The sequence below is a fragment of the Meles meles genome, chromosome 12, assembly GCF_922984935.1.
Source record: "Meles meles chromosome 12, mMelMel3.1 paternal haplotype, whole genome shotgun sequence".
Taxonomy (NCBI): domain Eukaryota; kingdom Metazoa; phylum Chordata; class Mammalia; order Carnivora; family Mustelidae; genus Meles; species Meles meles.
This window is the reverse complement of record NC_060077.1, coordinates 38,002,946-38,021,544: the sequence shown is the minus strand read 5'-3', so window position 1 is coordinate 38,021,544 and position 18,599 is coordinate 38,002,946. Positions and strand designations below refer to the sequence as shown.

Sequence of the window (18,599 nt, the reverse complement as noted above, 5' to 3'; positions counted from 1 at the left end):
TTTTGTCATTTTCCCATGTGCCTTGATACCTTCTGGAGGCTGTGTTGTAACACGTTTTGTTGGTTGCAGCCTTGGCTTTGTTCACATGCCCTTCTATCTATCCTAAGAGCTGCGAGTTTCTCCGAACCAAGGATTTTCCTCTTCATCCCTTGTCCCAAGCTGCTAGCACCTTTCTAGGCTCACAGAGGATGCTTACAAAATGCTAAATGAGGGATGCCTGGGTGGCTCAGTTGGTTAAGCAGCTGCCTTCGGCTCAGGTCATGATCCCAGTGTCCTGGGATCGAGTCCCACATCGGGCTCCTTGCTCAGCGGGGAGCCTGCTTCTCCCTCTGACTCTGCCTGCCACTCTATCTGCCTGTGATCCCTCTCTCCCTCTCTCTCTCTCTCTGACAAATAAAAAATAAAATCTTTTAAAAAAAAATGCTGAATGAATGAACGTTGGGAAAGAGTGAAAGACATCTTGTGTGGATACCCAGATATCTATGAAGAAAGAGCAGTATTACATAAACAGCATTCAGCTGTTAGAAAAGGGTTCAGTCTCATTTTCCCCTCCTATTTATCGAGTCCTTAGCTGATATTAGGAAGCATGTTTTATAGGTATTCCCATTTAACCCTCTTGATCTCCCTACAAAGTAGCTGGTACACTCTCCCCTTTATATATGGGGAAACCAAGACAAAGTTTCTGTGTCTTTCACATGGGAAGCCAGAACTGACCAAGTAGTGCAGGAGGAGAGGGCTGTCCCCTGGTGGCTTCTCTTTGCTCAGTGAAGTAAGCATTCATCTGACAGGAAAGGGTGGGCTAATGGAGTTATGAGGAGATAAGAGAAAATGGAAAATTCATTTTCCTAAAATGTAATCCCTATTATTATCATTTTCTGACCAGCATAACTCTTCCTGTCTAAGCATTATGTCCCAACTTCTCAGCTTCACCTTCAAAGCCTTCTACAGAGTGACACAATGGCTTAACCATAGGCAGCCCATACCTTATGTGTTCTCCTAAAAGTTGGTTGACTTATGATAAATAAGCTCTGAAATATATAGCCATGTAATATCAATTGGAAGTATTAATTGTTGTATCTTGTCGGAATGAAATGTTAACAGGGCTTCAGATCAGTGGCCCAGAGCTACTGGATGGAAATCCAACCAAGCTTTCGAACGGATAGTTTAGCAAGAGGTTTTCAACCTTATTAATTTTAATATATAGGCCTCATATATTCCAGATATTTTTCACATAATTTTTTTTTAGTTCTAAGCATCATTGGCAGAATGACTTACTGAGGATGCTCCTTGACTCTGTGAGGAGATACTTCATGGAAGAACATGGTCTTGCACGGCCATTAAGCAATCCAACGTCACATGATTGAAAAGGAAATCTGCATGTGATGGGCCCACCTTTGCTGTTTCCCCCACCCCCCAGGAGTCTTAACTTCAAACTGTTCAAAACAGCACCTCTTACAATTGGGACTCATGTTAAATGTCATGTATGTTGACTGTCATGCCATTCAACACAGAGGGGGAAAAACAGTTGTTTTAGAAATTAAACAAGGTCACACATCTCTTCTCTGTAGGTATAGTATGTGAGAGACGCTTTCAAATACCTTCTATACAGTGTCGGTTCCCCTTTAACTCTTTGACGTGAAAGAAGAGCACCATAGCATGACGCAGACAGGTCATTATGTTCGAATTAGTTGGGGTGCAGAGGGGGATGGTAGAATTTTTCTCTTTGCTTCAGAAATCAAAAGAAAATGCAGTACCTGATGGGTATATATCCCATGAAAGTTGCCAGCACTGTTCACCAGACAGCTCCCAGATAAGCAGATGGCTTCTTTAATGATTAAACCCAATTTTTCTAAAATGCTAATTAGCTAGAGAAAGATAATTTGGAAGTCTGTTATACATTGCAGTAAATGTCTTTCATGTCTGTGTTATTTGCTGCTAAGAATCACACAGCTATCACCTGAGCAGGCTGTTTCTCTCTCTTTTTTTTTTTTTTTTAAAGATTTTATTTATTTATTTGACAGAGAGAAATCACGAGAGAGGCAGGCAGAGAGAGAGGAAGGGCTCTTCATTGAGCAGAGAGCCCGATGCGGGACTCGATCCCAGGACCCTGAGATCATGACCTGAGCCAAAGACAGCAGCTTAACCCACTGAGCCACCCAGGCGCCCCAAGTTTCTCTCTTTTTATTTAAATCGTGTGACTGTTCGATCTTAAGAGAAGGGGACCGACAGTCAACGAGGAAAGGGAGAAGCCCCTTTCAGGATGAAATGCTCAATTAAAAGGAAAGCTATTTTTTTGTTTTCAAAAATCAGGCTTATTGTTACTTTTTGAACTCTGCATTTGGAACAGTGTGCTCCCTGACTTCATGTGGCAGGTGCATCTCAATTCATAGTTCTGTGAACTTCCATCAAAACATGGAAAAACCACATTGCCTGTATGAAAATTAGTTCTGATTATGAGCTTGTCAAGCTAGAGGCCTTGATCAGAATAAGTTAGAAACAATGAATTAAAATATTGGAGACCTGGACTTTGTTCTGGTCACCTAAGTTTTCCTATATAATTCCTTATTCAGAACATAGATTAATAGGTTATACCCTCTCTTGTTTGTTGAGTAAACCATTCCTCCTATAGAATTTCCCACATTGTAAACTTGGCTGATGTATTCTTGTAGGGTCATTTAATATGTTCTGTTCTTTTATTATTTGCATTTCCTATGAACTGGGGTAAGAACTAGAGGCTTCATTAGATTCAGGTTTCTTGTTTTGGTAAGAATTGTTCATATGTGATCCTTTATACTCCCTAATACATTGCATCAGGAAATACATAATACTCGGATTGATTAGGGGGCGGGTGGCGGTTTTGCCAACCTGGTGCATTCATTATGAAGTTCCACATCAGCCTGTCACTTAATGGTTTTTTAAGCTACTGATGATGATTGCCTAGATTTATTATTTTATTAGCAGTTTCAAAATGGTGGTATCCTAATTCTATCATTCTGTCTGTATTTATTAAGTGCCATTCTCTACTTAACTGTTTGGTTACCCTGAAATATAGTTCATATAGGAACTCAAGATAAATGTTTGATTTCTTCCCATTATTTTACAGTTTCAGAATGAATTGATGCCATAAACAACTTTATACATTGGCCAACAGTATCTCTATGGTCTCAGGGATTTTAACATGTTTGATATTTTTTAATATTTTACAGTAATTCATGTTTGGATGTTCAAAGTATCTGATCTTTGGCCAATTGGAGCCCCTTCTGGTTGTCTCTTGTGGGGTTTGGTTTTTTCTTTTTGAGATCACCCCAGAAATCTTTGAGAGTTTCCCTGTTTCCTGGCATGACTAGATATTCTCAATGCATTTTGTGCACTGTCTTCACCATGACTGGAATCAAGCCATTTCTTCCAGAAACCCTGATTTCTTTGAGTGGGAAATGGCACTTAGAGACCACAATCGGGCTGTGAAGGGTGATCACTGAATCAAGACAGGATTGCTTCTAGACCCACGTCAACTACCCTTACCACAATCTTTAACCTGTTGTCAGCTTATCTTTCTGCCATATCTGACAAGCCAACATCTAAGTCATCCCCTTTGTCTTTGTCACTAAGAAGAAAAAGGTCATTGGAATATAAAATATAGGAGAATATTTTTATGACCTCAGAAAATACCTCAAAACTATAATAGACATAATTGATACATTTAAATATATCAAAATTATAAACTCCTATAAACAAAACAACACCATAAATAAAATTTTAAAATAAGCTATAGATTTGAAAAATAATTTTTAATATTTATATGTCAAAGTACTTACTAGTAATCTAAATATAAAAAAATATCTGGACATCAGTGTGCCAGGCGGCTCAGTTGGTTAAGCATCAGACTTTTGATACTGACTCAGGTCATGATCCCAAGGCCATGGGATCAAGCCCCAAGTCACTCTCCACACTCAGCAGGGAGTCTGCTGGAGATTCTCTCTCTCCCTCACTCTCCCTCTGCCCATCACCCCTGTGCTCACTCTCTCTCTCTCTCACAAATAAATAAATAAATCTTTTTTAAAAATCTGGACATCAATAAGAAAAAGCAACTCAGATAGAAAAATTGTTATAAAATATACATAGGCAATTTATAGACTAACAATGTATATATAGCTAAGTAACATCTGAAAAGATAACCAGCCTCATATATAATCAGGTATATGTAAAACTGCACAGTGTGCGATGCCATTTTTTACCCATCAGATTAGCAAACATTTTTGTAACTGATTTCAAGGGTTGGTGAGTATGTGGGAAAACACAGTTTGTTTCCCATTATCCCTTTGTTTCCCATTATCCCCCCTACATAACACACACACACACACACACACACACACACACACACAGAGCACATGAAGGCCAAATTATTTGCTTTTCTTATTTCTATTAACAGCTAAGAACTTTGTACTACCAATGACCAAAATACTAAAATAAATCTGTTTTGCTTTGCCTTTATCTTTAAAAAGGAAAAACTTACAAATTCAGAATCAGAATGTAAAAATATTTTAAACGTGAATTTTGTATTTTTCCATGGAAGAAGGGGTATTTTTGACAATAAAAAGACCATGATATAAGATAAGTTAATAAGAAACTGTAGACCTGGGTTGGGAAGAATGATTGGTGAATATATGTTTTAGAAAAGCCAAATGGTCAGTCAAATGACCACAGAAATGCCTGTAATACTAAATATTTAATAATTTATATAATATTTATAATAAAATTCTGGACACTGATTAAATGCATTCGTATCATTCTCCTATTGCTGCTCTAACAAATCACTACAAGCTTAGTGGCAAGTTATTATCTCTCAGTTTTCTAAGTTGGAAGCCCAGTGCATCTCCCTGGCCTCAAATCAAGGTGTTTAGCCTGACCGCATTCTCTTCTGGATATTCTAAGGGAGAATCTTTTTCCTTGCCTTTTTCAACTTCTAGAGACCACTCAATTTGGCTTGTGACCCCTTCCTTCAAAACCAGCAAGAGTAGGTTGAGTCCTTCTCACACCACATCTCTTTGACTTACTCTACTGCTACTTAAGATGTTCTCTGATTCCTTCAGTCCACCTGGATCATTTAGGATAACTTCATTCTCTTATAGTTAGCTACTTAGCATCCTCAATTTCATCTCCAACCTTCACTTTCTTTTGCCATGTAGTATAATACATATTCATAGGTCTCGAGATTAGGAGGTGGACATCTTCAAGGGGTCCTTCTCCCTAGTGAATGACCTCTGGGTCCATGCACAGGGAACATCCCCTTCTGGGCTAAAGCTAGTGCTTCTGGAGTAATCTCTTTTTTTTTTCCAAAGATTTTATTTATTTATTTGACAGACAGAAATTACAAGTAGGCAGAGAGGCAGGCAGAGAGAGAGAGGAGGAAGCAGGCTCCCTGCTGAGCAGAGAGCCTGATGCGGGGCTCGATCCCAGGACCCTGAGATCATGACCTGAGCCGAAGGCAGAGGCTTTAACCCACTGAACCACCCAGGCGCCCCCTGGAATAATCTCTTTTAATTGCTCTGTCCCATGATGGTTGCTAGAGCGCCTAAGGAAATAGGTTGTATTTACTCCTCAATAAATTAACCAGCAGCTATATTTTAAACATGGAATAGAATGATTTTGTTCAAAAATGTCATCCTATGTGTTTATGAGCTTCTTGGATACTTAGTTCTGCATAGCCAAGGGGTCACCTGGACTTGATGATGATATCACCACTTAAATTAAAACATGAAGTTTTCTTTTAGATCGGTCTCCACTTTCCCTATGTGCAGATACCAGAGGCTTGCTGTTTTTGTTAGACATTCCAGTTTTTAAGTGAGCTTAACAAACGTCATCAAGAAGAAGCTGGAGGTACCATTCCCATATGACATGCATTAAAAATTCCTCTCTTTCTCACTTGTATTTATAGCCTGATAGAGGATCAACACTATACCAATTTAGTCTTGCTACAAAGTGACATTTTTGAAACCATTAAACTTCAAGATAATGTGCACACATGGAATTCAGCAACATAAGCTGGCTATGAGTGGGGACCCGCCATCACTAATGTCACTTTATTCTCATTTTCCTCTATTGTGGATTGTACCCGTTTCATATTTTCTATGCCATGGCTGGTTCCAGTCCCTGTGGATCCGTACTACCCTGATATGAGGAATAAGACTAAACCAAATATTACTAAGGATGACAGATACTGTGTCTATTATTTTTACTGCTGATTTTTTTTTTAGTGTTTTAAAGTCTTGAGCTGGTTTGGGAGATTACCTTAGGTGCTCCTGGGAGCTGGGAGTTTCTCCCAAGAGGAAGTTGGGTTTGTTGGGAGGGTGCCATCTGCAGGTGGATTTTGTTGGAGAGAGAGTGTGTGTGTGTGTGTGTGTGTGTGTGTGTGTGTGTGTGTGTTAGTCCTGGCGGCAGCATTGTTCAGAGCAATTCAGCTTAAAACACAAATCCGATGATTACAAAACAGGAGCTCTCATTGTCCAGGCACACAAGTCAAATATGGAACGACGTGGGGTTAGTAGGGCCTGAGGGCCTCACAAAGAATTTCTCTTTAGTGGGAAAGAAAACTGAGGGAAGTGGGGAAGGTGCCTGATCTGATATGTAAAAATAAGGGGGGTTGATAATACATATAGGGCATTTCAGGATAGACCCAAAGGCTTTTCCTCCAAGCCTGTTATAAGAATAATGTTAAATTCAAATTATTTTTTTCAAGTTGTGGGGCTTTTTTTATTCCTTTTCACTGCTTAGACAAAAGTAAAACATCGACATCCATGAGCTGGCTGTGTGTTGAAATGTAATTCATGTACTTTCAACTTATTTTTAGAAGGAAGTCCATCTTTTCCAAATATTTCACTTTCTAAGTTTGGGAGAAAGACCAGCTTTTTATTCAGTTTGTGTGATAGAACTCTGTTCTTTGAACCTCCTCAACATAAAATACACATGGTTTATGCTTGTGTGTACATACTTATACACACATACGTGTGTATGTGTGTGTGAGAGAGAGAGAGATCCTGACCGCTACTTATCTAAGAGATGGACATCACTTTTCGTTTCTCTAGCTGGCGTGCATTTCTTTGCGGATGTCCTGACCTGTCATAGAGACATTCCTGGGCATCTTCACCACTAGGTCACCCGAAATAAAGCTGTAGCCTAAAGTGATGTGTTAGTACAATTCATCCTCACTTCTCAGTCGCGGGGTAGAAAGATGTCAGACAAATGTTCCTTTAGCCACATCAGCCGATCATTTTATCTCATCACACAGTCAAGAGGTAAATTCTGAAAGAGACCCAGCAAAGAGCAAAATCTTGACTGGTCTTAACATGAAACTTTATTCTTTGTGATCAACAAATGCCATATTTACTCATCAATGTTTACTGTCAATAGAAACCAGAAGGCGGCTGGGTAGGCAATGAGTGTGCTTTATAGTACTGTGTCTAAAAGAGACAGATTGAGTGCATTTCTTTGATGATGACACAATTAGCGGTGATATTAGAAGATCCCTCTTACCTCGGTGAACCACCATAAAGTCCCAGCTGGCAAAGTAAATAGCCTTTATTTTCAGCACCCAGATTCAAGCAATGGATAAATTTTGGTCAGTGAGGCCAACAACACTCTCATGGAGATGATTTTATCTCCACAAAGGAAAACAATGCACATATCTGGAGTTTCTCTAGCCTTGTGACCTTGGGCAACATAATCCCACCATGCCTCAGTTTCCCTGTCCCTAAGATAGGAATGATAATAATAATTTCCTGGGCACTCACTGGGCAGTTGTAAGACCTAAGAGAGTTAATGAACATAAAGTTCCTGGGTTATCTGAAGTTCTACGTAAGTTTTTATAATTATTATCCTCATTGTTTTTGTTTGTAGTGCTAGTTCTTTCAAACTGAAATAATTAAATGTCAGACCACTGTTGTTTTTTCCCTTAAAATTTTACCTTTAAAAACAACATTATCTAGTAATCTCACAGATCCATCTTTAAGGAGATAGCCCCATATTTGCTTAGGCTTATCCAGCTGGATCTTAGCAATTTGGTATAATGTATGCATTCTTTGACTCAGCCAATATCTATTTCATCCCTACTGTGAGAAAAATTAAATACTTCTTCTCGGTTCCAGCCTCCGCCCCAGTCCTTAATTAAGTCAGAGCACACACTTAATTGCAGAAGCCAGGACCCAAAAGCCATTTGCCTCTTCATTCTTATGTCTATATGCAATGCGAAAATCCTCAAGTTTGCCATCCCAGTAGACTTTTAAATGACAAATAGCTTAAAAAATGAAGACACCTTTTCTATAGCTGACAGCTTATCTTCAGGTGAGTGCCACTAAGTCATTTCTCATCCACGATCTTTGTTGATATAACCCAACACAGCAGGGTCTCTAATAGGAATGGGAGAGGTGGCAGCCATGTTTTTTGGTGAAGCCATGTTTTTGGTGAAGCCATACTTTTTGGTAAGTCGCAATAAGCAGAGTGACTAGTGTGCATATTGATGTTGAGTCTTGGATTCCTTCTCCTTGAATTTGCTGGGTATCGGTGACAACGTGCCCTTCCATCCTGACCCTCTCACGATTTCCAGTCAGTTTAGTTTCAGAGTGGAGATGAGAGGAAGTGTTACTTCTGCTTCCTTTGCAACCATGCCGCACTTGGGTCCTGACTGGCAGGCATTCTGAAGGACACACAGCTCAAGAGTTCATTCTTCACCATACCTCCTTTACTGGTCCCGATCATACTGTCATATACTGAATAACTTGCCAAATGGTTTTCTCCCATTTCTTTCACCCCAACACATTTTTTTCCTCATTTTTATGGTAGGAAATATAAGAGAAATAATGGAATATAATGAGCATGAAGAACCATTCTTTTAATTTGAATCTATCTCACATTTCTCTCCTTGCCCACCATTATTCAAGTTTGGAAAGTTGGGGCTGTAACATTTTTTTTCTCTCTCTCTAATTTTATTCCAGTCATTATTGTAATTTTTTTAATTTTTAGAATAGTTTTAGGTTCACAGCAAAATTGAGCAGTCAGTGCAGTGTTCCCATATGCCCTCTGCCATATGTACGCACCACCTCCTCCACTCTCAACACCCAACACTAACGTGGTACACTTGTGACAACTGGTCATCCTCCATTGTTGTGTCATTATTACTCCAAGTTCATAACTTATATTAGGACTCACTCTTGGCAGTGTCATGCTGTAGTTTTTAAAAACTGTGTAATGACATGTATCCACTCGAATGGTATCATAAGGAATAGTTTCACTGACTTCAAAATGCTCCATGCCCTGCTTAGACATGGCTCTTTCCCCACCAACCTCTGACAAACACTGATCTTTTTATTGACTCCACAGCTTTGCCTTGTCCAGAATGGCAAATAGTTGGAATGAGACAATATGTGGCCTTTCCAGATTGACTTCTTTCACTTAGCAACATGTATTTGTTTCTTCTGTGTCTTTTCATAGCTTGAGAGCTCATTTCTTTTTTTTTTTTTAAGACTTTATTTATTTGACAGAGACAGCAAAAGAAGGCATACAAGCAGGGGGAATGGGAGAGGGAGAAGCAGGCTTCCTGCTGAGCAGGGAGCCCGACGCGGGGCTCCATTCCAGGACCCTGGGATCATGACCTGAGCCGAAGGCAGATGCTTAACAAGTGAGCCACCAAGGCGCCCCTCATAGCTCATTTCCTTTTAATGATGAATAACATTCCATTGTCTGGATATGCCACAGTATATATTTATCCATTCACCTACTGAAAGTCATTTTGGTTGCTGTCACATGTGGGCATTTATGAATACAGCTGCTATAAACACCTGTGTGCAGACTTTTGTGTGGATATAAGTTTTCACATCTTTTGGGTAAATACTAAGAAGTGTGATTGCTGGATCATACACTAAGAGCATGTTTAGTTTTGTTTGAAACTGCCAAAGTAACTTTCGAAGTGGCTGTACCAGTTTACGTTCCCACCAGCAATGTATGAGAGTTCCTGTTGCTCTACTTCCTTGTCAGCATTTGGTGTTGTCAGTGCTGTGGATTCTGGCCATTCAAAAAGGTTCATAATGGTATCTTGTTATTTTAATTGGCAGCTCCCTGATGACATAGGATGTGGAGCATCTTTTCATATACTTATATGTCATCTGTAAGGATTCTTTGGTGAGGTGTCCGTTAGGGTCTCTTGCTGACTTTTTAATTAGGTTGTTTTCTTATTGTGGGCTTTCAAGAGTTCTCTGTGTGTCTGTATTTAGATCTTTATTCCTTTCTAGTATTTGCATTCAATGCTAGAAATTCCCCTCTAATTGCTGCTTTTGCTGCCTTCAACAAATTTTGATAAGTTGTATTTTCATTTTCATGTAGTTTAAAATATTTTTTTTAATTTCTCCTAAGATTTCTTCTTTGACCAATGTGTTAAGAAGAGTGTCCTTTAATTTTGATGCATTGTGGGATTGTCCAGCTGTCTTCTCGTACTCGTTCTTAATTTAGTTTCCACTGTGGTCTGAGAGCATATATTGCATGATTTCTATTCTTTTGAATTTATTAAGGTGTGTTTTATGACCCAGAACTTGTTCTATCTTTGTGAACGTTCTCTGTGAACTTGAGAAGAATGTGTATTCTAATACTCTCAACTGAAGTATTCAATAGCTGTCAGTTATATCAAGTTGATTGATGATGCTATTGAGTTTAACTATGTCCTTACTGATTTTCTGCCTTGTGGATCTGTCCATTTCTGATAGAGGGGTGGTGAAGTCTCCAACTATGATAGCAGATTCATCTGTTTCTCTTTGCAGTCTGTCAGTTTTTTCCTCACATGAGTTGATGCTCTATTGTTAGGCACATTAAGGATTAGGTCTTCTTGTATAAGTGACCCCTTTATCATTAGGTAATGCCCTTCTTTACTTCCCATAACCTTCCTTGCTCTGACATTCTGCTGTCTGAAATTAATGTAATTCCTGGTTTCTTTTGATTAATATTAATATCGTATATTTTTCTCCATCCCTTTTCATTTATTCGTATCTTCATTTTTAAAGTGGATTTCTTATAGACAGCATATTATTTGGGTCTTGTGTTGTGATCCATTCTGACAACTTCTGTCTTTTAATGGGTGTAAAGACCATTAATACATAAAGTGATTATCGATATTTTTGAATTACTTTCTACCAGATTTGTTACTCTTTTCTATTCATTGCCCTTCTTTGTTCCTATTTTTGTTTTTCAATCTTTTTCTGCCTTAGTAGTTTGAACTGAATATTTTATATTTTTCCATATTCTTTCTTAGTTTTTTAAACTCTTTTTAGTGTTACCCTAGAGTTAGCAACATACATTTAAAACTAATTCAAGTCCACTTTCACATGACCTTATACTGCATCACAGATAGTGTAAGTACTTTATAATACTAAAGGATTCCTCATTCCTCCCTCCTATCTTTGTGTCATTCATTTTACTTATACATAAACTATCATCAGCTATATTGTTGCTATTATTAACGTAAACAAACTTACTTACTGATCAATTAAAAATAAGAAAAATAGAAGTTTTTATTTTACTTTGCTTTATTCCTTCTCTATCCTCTTCCTTTTTTTATGTTGATCTGAGTTTCGATCTATATCATTTTCCTTCTTACTGAAGAACTCCATTTAAAAATTCTTGCAAGGCATACTATTGACAATAAATTCCCTCATTTTTCATCTGAGAAAATCTTTGTTTTTCCTTCATTTTTAAAAGATAATTTCACAGGGTACAGAATTCTAGGTTTTTTTTTTCCTCCTCCTCAGCATTTTAAATATATCACTCCACTATCTTCTTCCTTACCTGGTTTCTGAAGAGAAGTCAAATACAATTCTTTTTTTGCTCTTCTATAAATAAGGTGCTCCCCCTCCCCCACCCCATGGCTTCCTTCAAGTTTTTTTCTCTATCTTTGACATTTTTCAGACTGAATAGGATATATCTTGGTGTAGATTTGTTGGTGTTTATCCTTCCTGGTATACTCTAAGCTGCTTAGATCTGTTTTGGTGTCTGACATAATTTGGGGAAAATTCTCCATCACTACTGCCTCAAATATTGTTTCTATTCCCTTCTTCTTGTTCTGGTTTCTCACTATTTGTATATTACACCTCTGTAGTTCCACAGTTTGGGGGTATTCTCTGTTTTCTCAGTCTCTTTTTCCGTTGCTGTTCAGTTTTAGAAGTTTCTACTGTTGTATCTTTCAGCTCATTCTACTGTTGTATCTTTCAGCTCAGAGATTCTTTCCTCAGCCATGTTCACTCTCCTAATGAGCCCATCAGATGCATTCTTCATTTCTGTTAACAGCTTTTTTGATCTCTAGCATTTCTTTCTTTTTTTTTTTTTTTTTAACTTAGAATCCCCATCTTTGCTTATGTTATCCATTGGTTCTGGCATGTTGTCTACTTTTTCCATTAGAGCCCTTGTCATCTTAATCATAGTTATTTTAAATTCCCAGTTGGATAATTCCAATTCCTGCCATCTAACTTTTATTCCAATGCTTGCTCTATCTCTTCTGGGTTTTTTGCCTTTTAATATGCCTTGTAATTTTTAAAAAATTTTTTAAATTTATTTGTTTGACAGACAGATTACAAGTAGGCAGAGAGGCAGGCAGAGAGAAAGAGGAGGAAGCAGGCTGCCTGCTGAGCAGGGAGCCCAATGCGGGGCTCGATCCCAGGATCCTGAGATCATGACCTGAGCCGAAGGCAAAGGCTTTAACCCACTGAGCCACCCAGGTGCCCCATGCCTTGTAATTTTTGATTGACATCCAGACTTGGTATACTGAATAAAAAGAATTGCTATGAATAGGTCTTTTGTAATGTGATAGTAGATATTAGAGAAGGAAAGGCATTCTATAGATCTATGATTAGGTCTTAGTCTTTCAGTGAATTTGTGCCCCTGGGCTATGACCTTCACTAGTGCTTCTCAGTAACCTGCCACTAACTGGGACAGGATGGCTGTAGGGAGCTAGAGTTGGGTATTTCTCTTCCCCTAGATCCCTTACGCTTTGATAAAACTCCAACCACTTAGGCTCTAGTAATACTTCCTCTTGAGGGCCAGCCCATTCAAGAAGCACAGAAATGCTTTGCTCTGGTGTATTGCAAAATGGCTTCTTTCCACCTCCTTACGCTGAAAGCTGGAGGGTTTTGCTTTGTTTTGTTTTCTCCCATATTTACTTTGAAGACCTGGTAGGGTTCTTGGGGATAAAACTCACAAAAGTGTGGGGATCCTTTAAGACTGGATGCCCTTCTATAGGTTTTAAGTTTCAGACTTGTCCACCTGAGCCTCAAGTAACTCATCAATTACAGATTAGGCTTTCCTAGTCTGGTGCTGATTCCCCCAGAGCTTTTTGCTCATGGGCTTCTGCTCTGGTGGGTCATGATTTTTTGTATTCACCTGTTTGTCTCCGTAATTTTGGCAGCAGCAGTTTGTCCTGTGACCTCAATGACCTCAATTATCTGACAAAGCCAAGGAGAGTTGCCAAATTTCAGTTTGTTCAGCTTTTTACTTGTTAGAACAGAGTGATGACTTCCCAGCTCTTCACATGTTGCATTTTTAAATTTTATTTTTATTATATTTTGTTAGTCACCATAAGCACATTATTAGTTTTTGATGTCATGTTCCATGATTCATTGTTTACATATAACACCAAGTGCTCCATGCAATCAATACATGCTCTCCTTAATCCCCGTCACTGGGCCAACCCATCTCCCTGCCCTCTGAAACCCTCAGTTTGTTTCCTGGAGTCCATAGTTTCTCATGGTTTATCGCTTCCTCTGATTTCCCCTTCATTTTTCCTTCCTTCTGACAATGTCCTCCATGCTATATCTTATGTTCCACATATAAGTGAAACTATATGATAATTGTCTTTCTGTGCTTGACTTATTTCACTCAGCATAATTCCCTCCAGTTCCATCTGTGCTGATGCAAATGGTGGGTATTCATCCTTTCTGAGGGCAGAGTAATATTCCATTGTATATATGGACCACATCTTCTTTATCCATTCATCTGTTGAAGGACATCTTAACTCATTCCACAGTTTGGCTATTGTGGCCATTGCAGCTATGAATATTGGGGTACATGTGCCTCTTCTTTTCACTACATCTCTATCTTTGGGGTAAATACCTAGTGGTATAATTACTGGGTCATAGAGTAGCTCTATTTTTTTAACTTTTTGAGGAATCTCCAAACTGTTTTCTGAACAGTGGCTATACCAACTTGCATTCCCACCAACAGTGTAACATCCTCTCCAACATTTGTTGTTTCCTGCCTTGTCAATTTTTGTCATTCTAATTGGTGTAAGGTAGTATCTCAGTGTGGTTTTTATTTGAATTTCCCTTATGGCTTACAATGTTGAACATTTTTTCATGTGTCTGTTACCCATTCATATGTCTTCTTTGGACAAGTGTCTGTTTATGTTTTCTGCTCATTTTCTGACTTGGTTATGTGTTTTTTGGGTGTTGAGTTTGAGAAGTTCTTTATAGATCTTAGATACCAGACCTTTATGTATGGTGTCATTTGCAAATATCTTCTCCCATTCCCTGGGTTGCCTCTTTGTTTTGTTGACTGCTTCCTTTGTAGCACAGAAGCTTTTTATCTTGATGAAGTCCCCAAAGTTCATTTTTCACTTTTGTTTCCCTTGCCTTTGGAGATGTGTCTTGAAATAAATCTCTATGGTCAACTAATCTTTGACAAAGCAGGAGAAAATATCCAATGGAAAAAAGACAGTCTCTTCAATAAATGGAGCTGGGAAAACTGGACAGATACATACAAAAGAATGAAACTCAACCATTCTCTTGCACCGTACCCAAAGATAAACCCTAAATGGATAAAAGACCTCAATATGAAACAGAAATCCATCAAAATCCTAGAGATTTTGCACAGGCAGCAACATCTTCGATATCGGCTACATGTTGCATTATAAACAGAAGTCTTCTCTTTAATTTTTTATGATCCATTTTTAGATATTGTTAGGAATTTATTATTATCATTATCATCATCACTATTATTAAGGGTCTTTGAGACTCATGCAGTCCAAATTTGGAGATTTGAGATTGAAAAACTTTAGGCAACAATTTGTTAAAAATCAAAATGGAAAATAAATTTCCTTGCATCTTTAGATAAGATTGGAAAGAGAATTCCCTTCACTTTATGGGTTTCCCGGAACAAAACACTTCATTTCATTATGTTTGCCAAGTTTTTCTGACAGTTTTTAAAGTTTTCATTTAAAAAATACAGATTTGAAACACAAAGCTTATAAGGGAAATAGAAAAAAAGAGAAAGTGAAAACTTCCATTTATCCCCAGTCATTCCCAAGCCTCAGTTCTAAATCCAGTATTCTTCAGGCTCTGTAATTATGGACTACAGCATTTAGCCGTATATGAGAACAAATGAAAACCCCAAGCAATGACTCCAAACCTCCTAACCAAGCCAGCTACATTTGATAAATAGGTTGTAGAAAAACTCTCCTTAATAACACTGTGGTATGATCATGATTAATTCAATTAACAAACATATTGAATACCATCTCTTTGTGTAATTGGCTAGGTGCTAGTAAATTACTCTTCCTTTTTCAAAGCATAGTATTTAGTTACAGGAAGTCAGAGTATTCATACAAGCTGGAGGTAATTATAAGGTTTTATAATTATAAGGAAACGTAATGTAATGAAACTTTACTAGAAATAACACACTGTTCTAGAATGAGTGTCTTTGGGGTCAAGAGATCTGGAGTGCCCTCTTAACTCTACCATTTGGACAAGTCACCTTACTTCTCTGAGGCCCATTTCCCTCATCTGCAGATTAGGAATTAAGAAGGGCTCTTACAAGATTACTAGGATTAAATGAGATAACACTTGTAGAGTACTGTCACTCACTGTCTGTTGGGCACTATAAGTTAATTCCCATTCCCTTCCATTCCAATGCAATTAAGTATCTAAGTGCTGTCATATTAATAGAGAGGAGAAGTACCACAAACATGCTGTTTGGGGGCCACGCTATTTTAATTTTTTTTGAGTTATTTGGCAACACTTAAAATTAAAAGAGTCCACATAAAACCTGGATTTCTATTTTGTCTTGAAATTTACAAAGTCTGGGACCTCCTTGAGGGATCCATCTGCTGGAGTTTGAGGACATTGCAGGTTTTGAAGAAGGTTCATGAAGAGAGTATGTTCTTGATATAAGCTTAAAGCTGTGGATCTCTAACAGGACCTCTGACTTGAGCAGACTCTCATGGGTCCTTAATGGTCTTCTTCTGTGCTTAAAGATGATCAGCAATGAAGTGTGTAGCTTGACATCACTGAAATTAGTTCACAAAGATGGAGGATTAGAAAGGAGATAGAGCTTTTCCAGTACAAGTTTAGCTTTTTATGGGTGCACACACCCCCCATCCACCAGCACCCACCACCACCACCACCAGGAGCACATTTTCTGGCATCTCTAACTTATGAGGGTTAGATTAGAATACAAGCAAGAAAAGACAAAGCAGGAAGTCTGGTGAACTTGACGATGCCCTTCTTCATGAGCAGAACAAGAGAGAATATGGAGGCAGACATCTGCATAAATCAGTCCAAAGCAAATCAAAGAAATTCCAGCAGAAAGGGGACTTTTTGCCTGAATTATGGAGCTAATTATCTCGGTCCTCCACTTCAGTGTTCCTGGGGAGACCTGGCTTACGGATGCTTTTCCAACGAGCTGGCACATTCAGAAGTAGAGAGAAAATGTGTTATTGTAACCGCAGCTGTGGAGCCGGAGCCTGGTTGCTGCCTCTGTCCAGAACACCTGTGGGGAACATCCAAGCTCAGACCAGCATGGCTTGCTGGGAGAAAAAAGGGAGCTTTCGAGAAAACCATCATGGTCTGCATGCTGGCAAGAGAAGAATGTCAGCTCCCAAAGAAGCCACTCTGGGTTGCTTTCTAAAAACCTTTACAACTTCAGCACTGTCATAGAAGTTATAGATGATTTTCATCTTTCTGTTTAAAATGTATCTTTTTTAACAACTTTTAGTAATAAAAAGGGCAACTTATTCATGAAACCCTTCTGCCTTCAAAGTATGAAATTAAAAGATTATTATAACTACAGGCAAGAAAGCATTTGGATTATGTGGCATTTGGAAATGACAATAAAGATTATCCATATGGTCTAATGTTGTCAATGTCTTACATTGCATTAGCAATCACCTAATATGGGCGTGATTTTGATTATGTGGCTCATTTTAAATTCTGCTGTGTCCTAGGTCAATCAGAGTCAAGATGATTTACTAGAAAGAGCTGCCATCTTCTTTTGTAAATGCTGTCGGTGCTTGGGCAGAATTAGAATATTTGGGGACATAATATCTTTGGTATTATGGTGCAATAGTCTTAAACCTTCTCACTTTATACCTTTTCCTTAAGCATCTCTCATTTTATTCTTGGTTGTCCTGGGTATATAAAACAACCTCCGGTAGTAAAAGCTGAAAAATTTTGTTTTATCTGTTTATTTGTATGTCAGGTCTCTTATATTTGTATGGCTTTGTCCAGGTATTTGTAAATTGTGATTGTGAGTTTTGGGTGGTCAGGGAGCAGGACTCAGAGGCCAGAGTTAAACTGTCTCCAAAAGAATTGGTAATCTCTCTACCTCCCTTGGCCTTTTTGCATTCTCTTCCATGGAGGGAGGGGACATGGGGGCTTACCTCTCTGCTAAACTCTCCCAGGGAAGCTAGCAACTTGAAACTTCATTACTTTCTGCTCTGACCAGCCTAGGTGAGGAACTAATCTGGGGTCATGTGGAATTAAGTCCCATCACAGCTCCTGAGAAGTAGGAATATGCCCTCCTGTGCACCTGAGGTCTGAGCCCCTCTTGCCCTGGGCAGGCTGAACGTCACAGCCAGCAACCTTTCTGCACATCCTCCAGTGATACCACTTTCTTCACTCCTTGCCTGCTTTTGTGTCTTACTTCAACAATATGCCTCGTGGATTCACCCTTGGATTCTTTCAGTTTTGTTTGGCAGAGATTTCCCAGGGCATCTACTCTTTGCCACTGAATGTAGAAAATAATTTAGTAAAAAATTAGTAACTCCAGAAGCTTATCAATAACTAGATTATAATCGCATTATACTTTTAATTTAACTTGTAGTAGGAGAAGCAGAAAGTAATATTTTAGGCTGTGTGTTCCTGATATCACTGTGGGTTTTTGAGGATGGGCAGTGGATGTTCTTCATCTCTGTGCTTCTGCAGCTGGCAAAGAACCTGACACGGAGAAGGCACATATATAGACATTAGGGATGAATACGAGTAATTCAACAGAAAATATTCCCGATCATTATGCAGTACACATGTCAAGGCCCCATTTTCCATTCTCATGCATGTCTATATAATGAACTCTTTGTCCTAAGGAAACTGGCCAAGAAGCGGAAGGAGACGATGAGCAGCACGCGGCAGGAGATGACCGTGATGGTGAACTCAATGGACAAGAGCTATGCCGAGCAAGGCACCAACTGCGACGAGGCATTCTCGTTCATGGACACACACAATCTGAATGGGAGATGTAAGTGCATGCCTGGCTTAGCTTCGAATACATTGCTCTGGTTTTCCAGGATACTGGATGGTACT

The 18,599-nt window shown here is 38.7% G+C and overlaps 1 protein-coding gene across 14 annotated transcripts in view; it reads left to right on the top strand.

Annotated features, from left to right (window-relative positions):
- PTPRM (protein tyrosine phosphatase receptor type M) overlaps nucleotides 1-18,599 on the top strand; it is a 793,799-nt gene that overhangs the window by 632,198 nt on the left and 143,002 nt on the right. For all 14 annotated transcript variants that reach the window (XM_046025010.1, XM_046025008.1, XM_046025007.1 and 11 more), the window contains one exon: nucleotides 18,383-18,534. In XM_046025010.1, coding sequence (XP_045880966.1) covers nucleotides 18,383-18,534 — 152 coding nt within the window. The remainder of the gene's footprint in view (nucleotides 1-18,382; nucleotides 18,535-18,599) is intronic.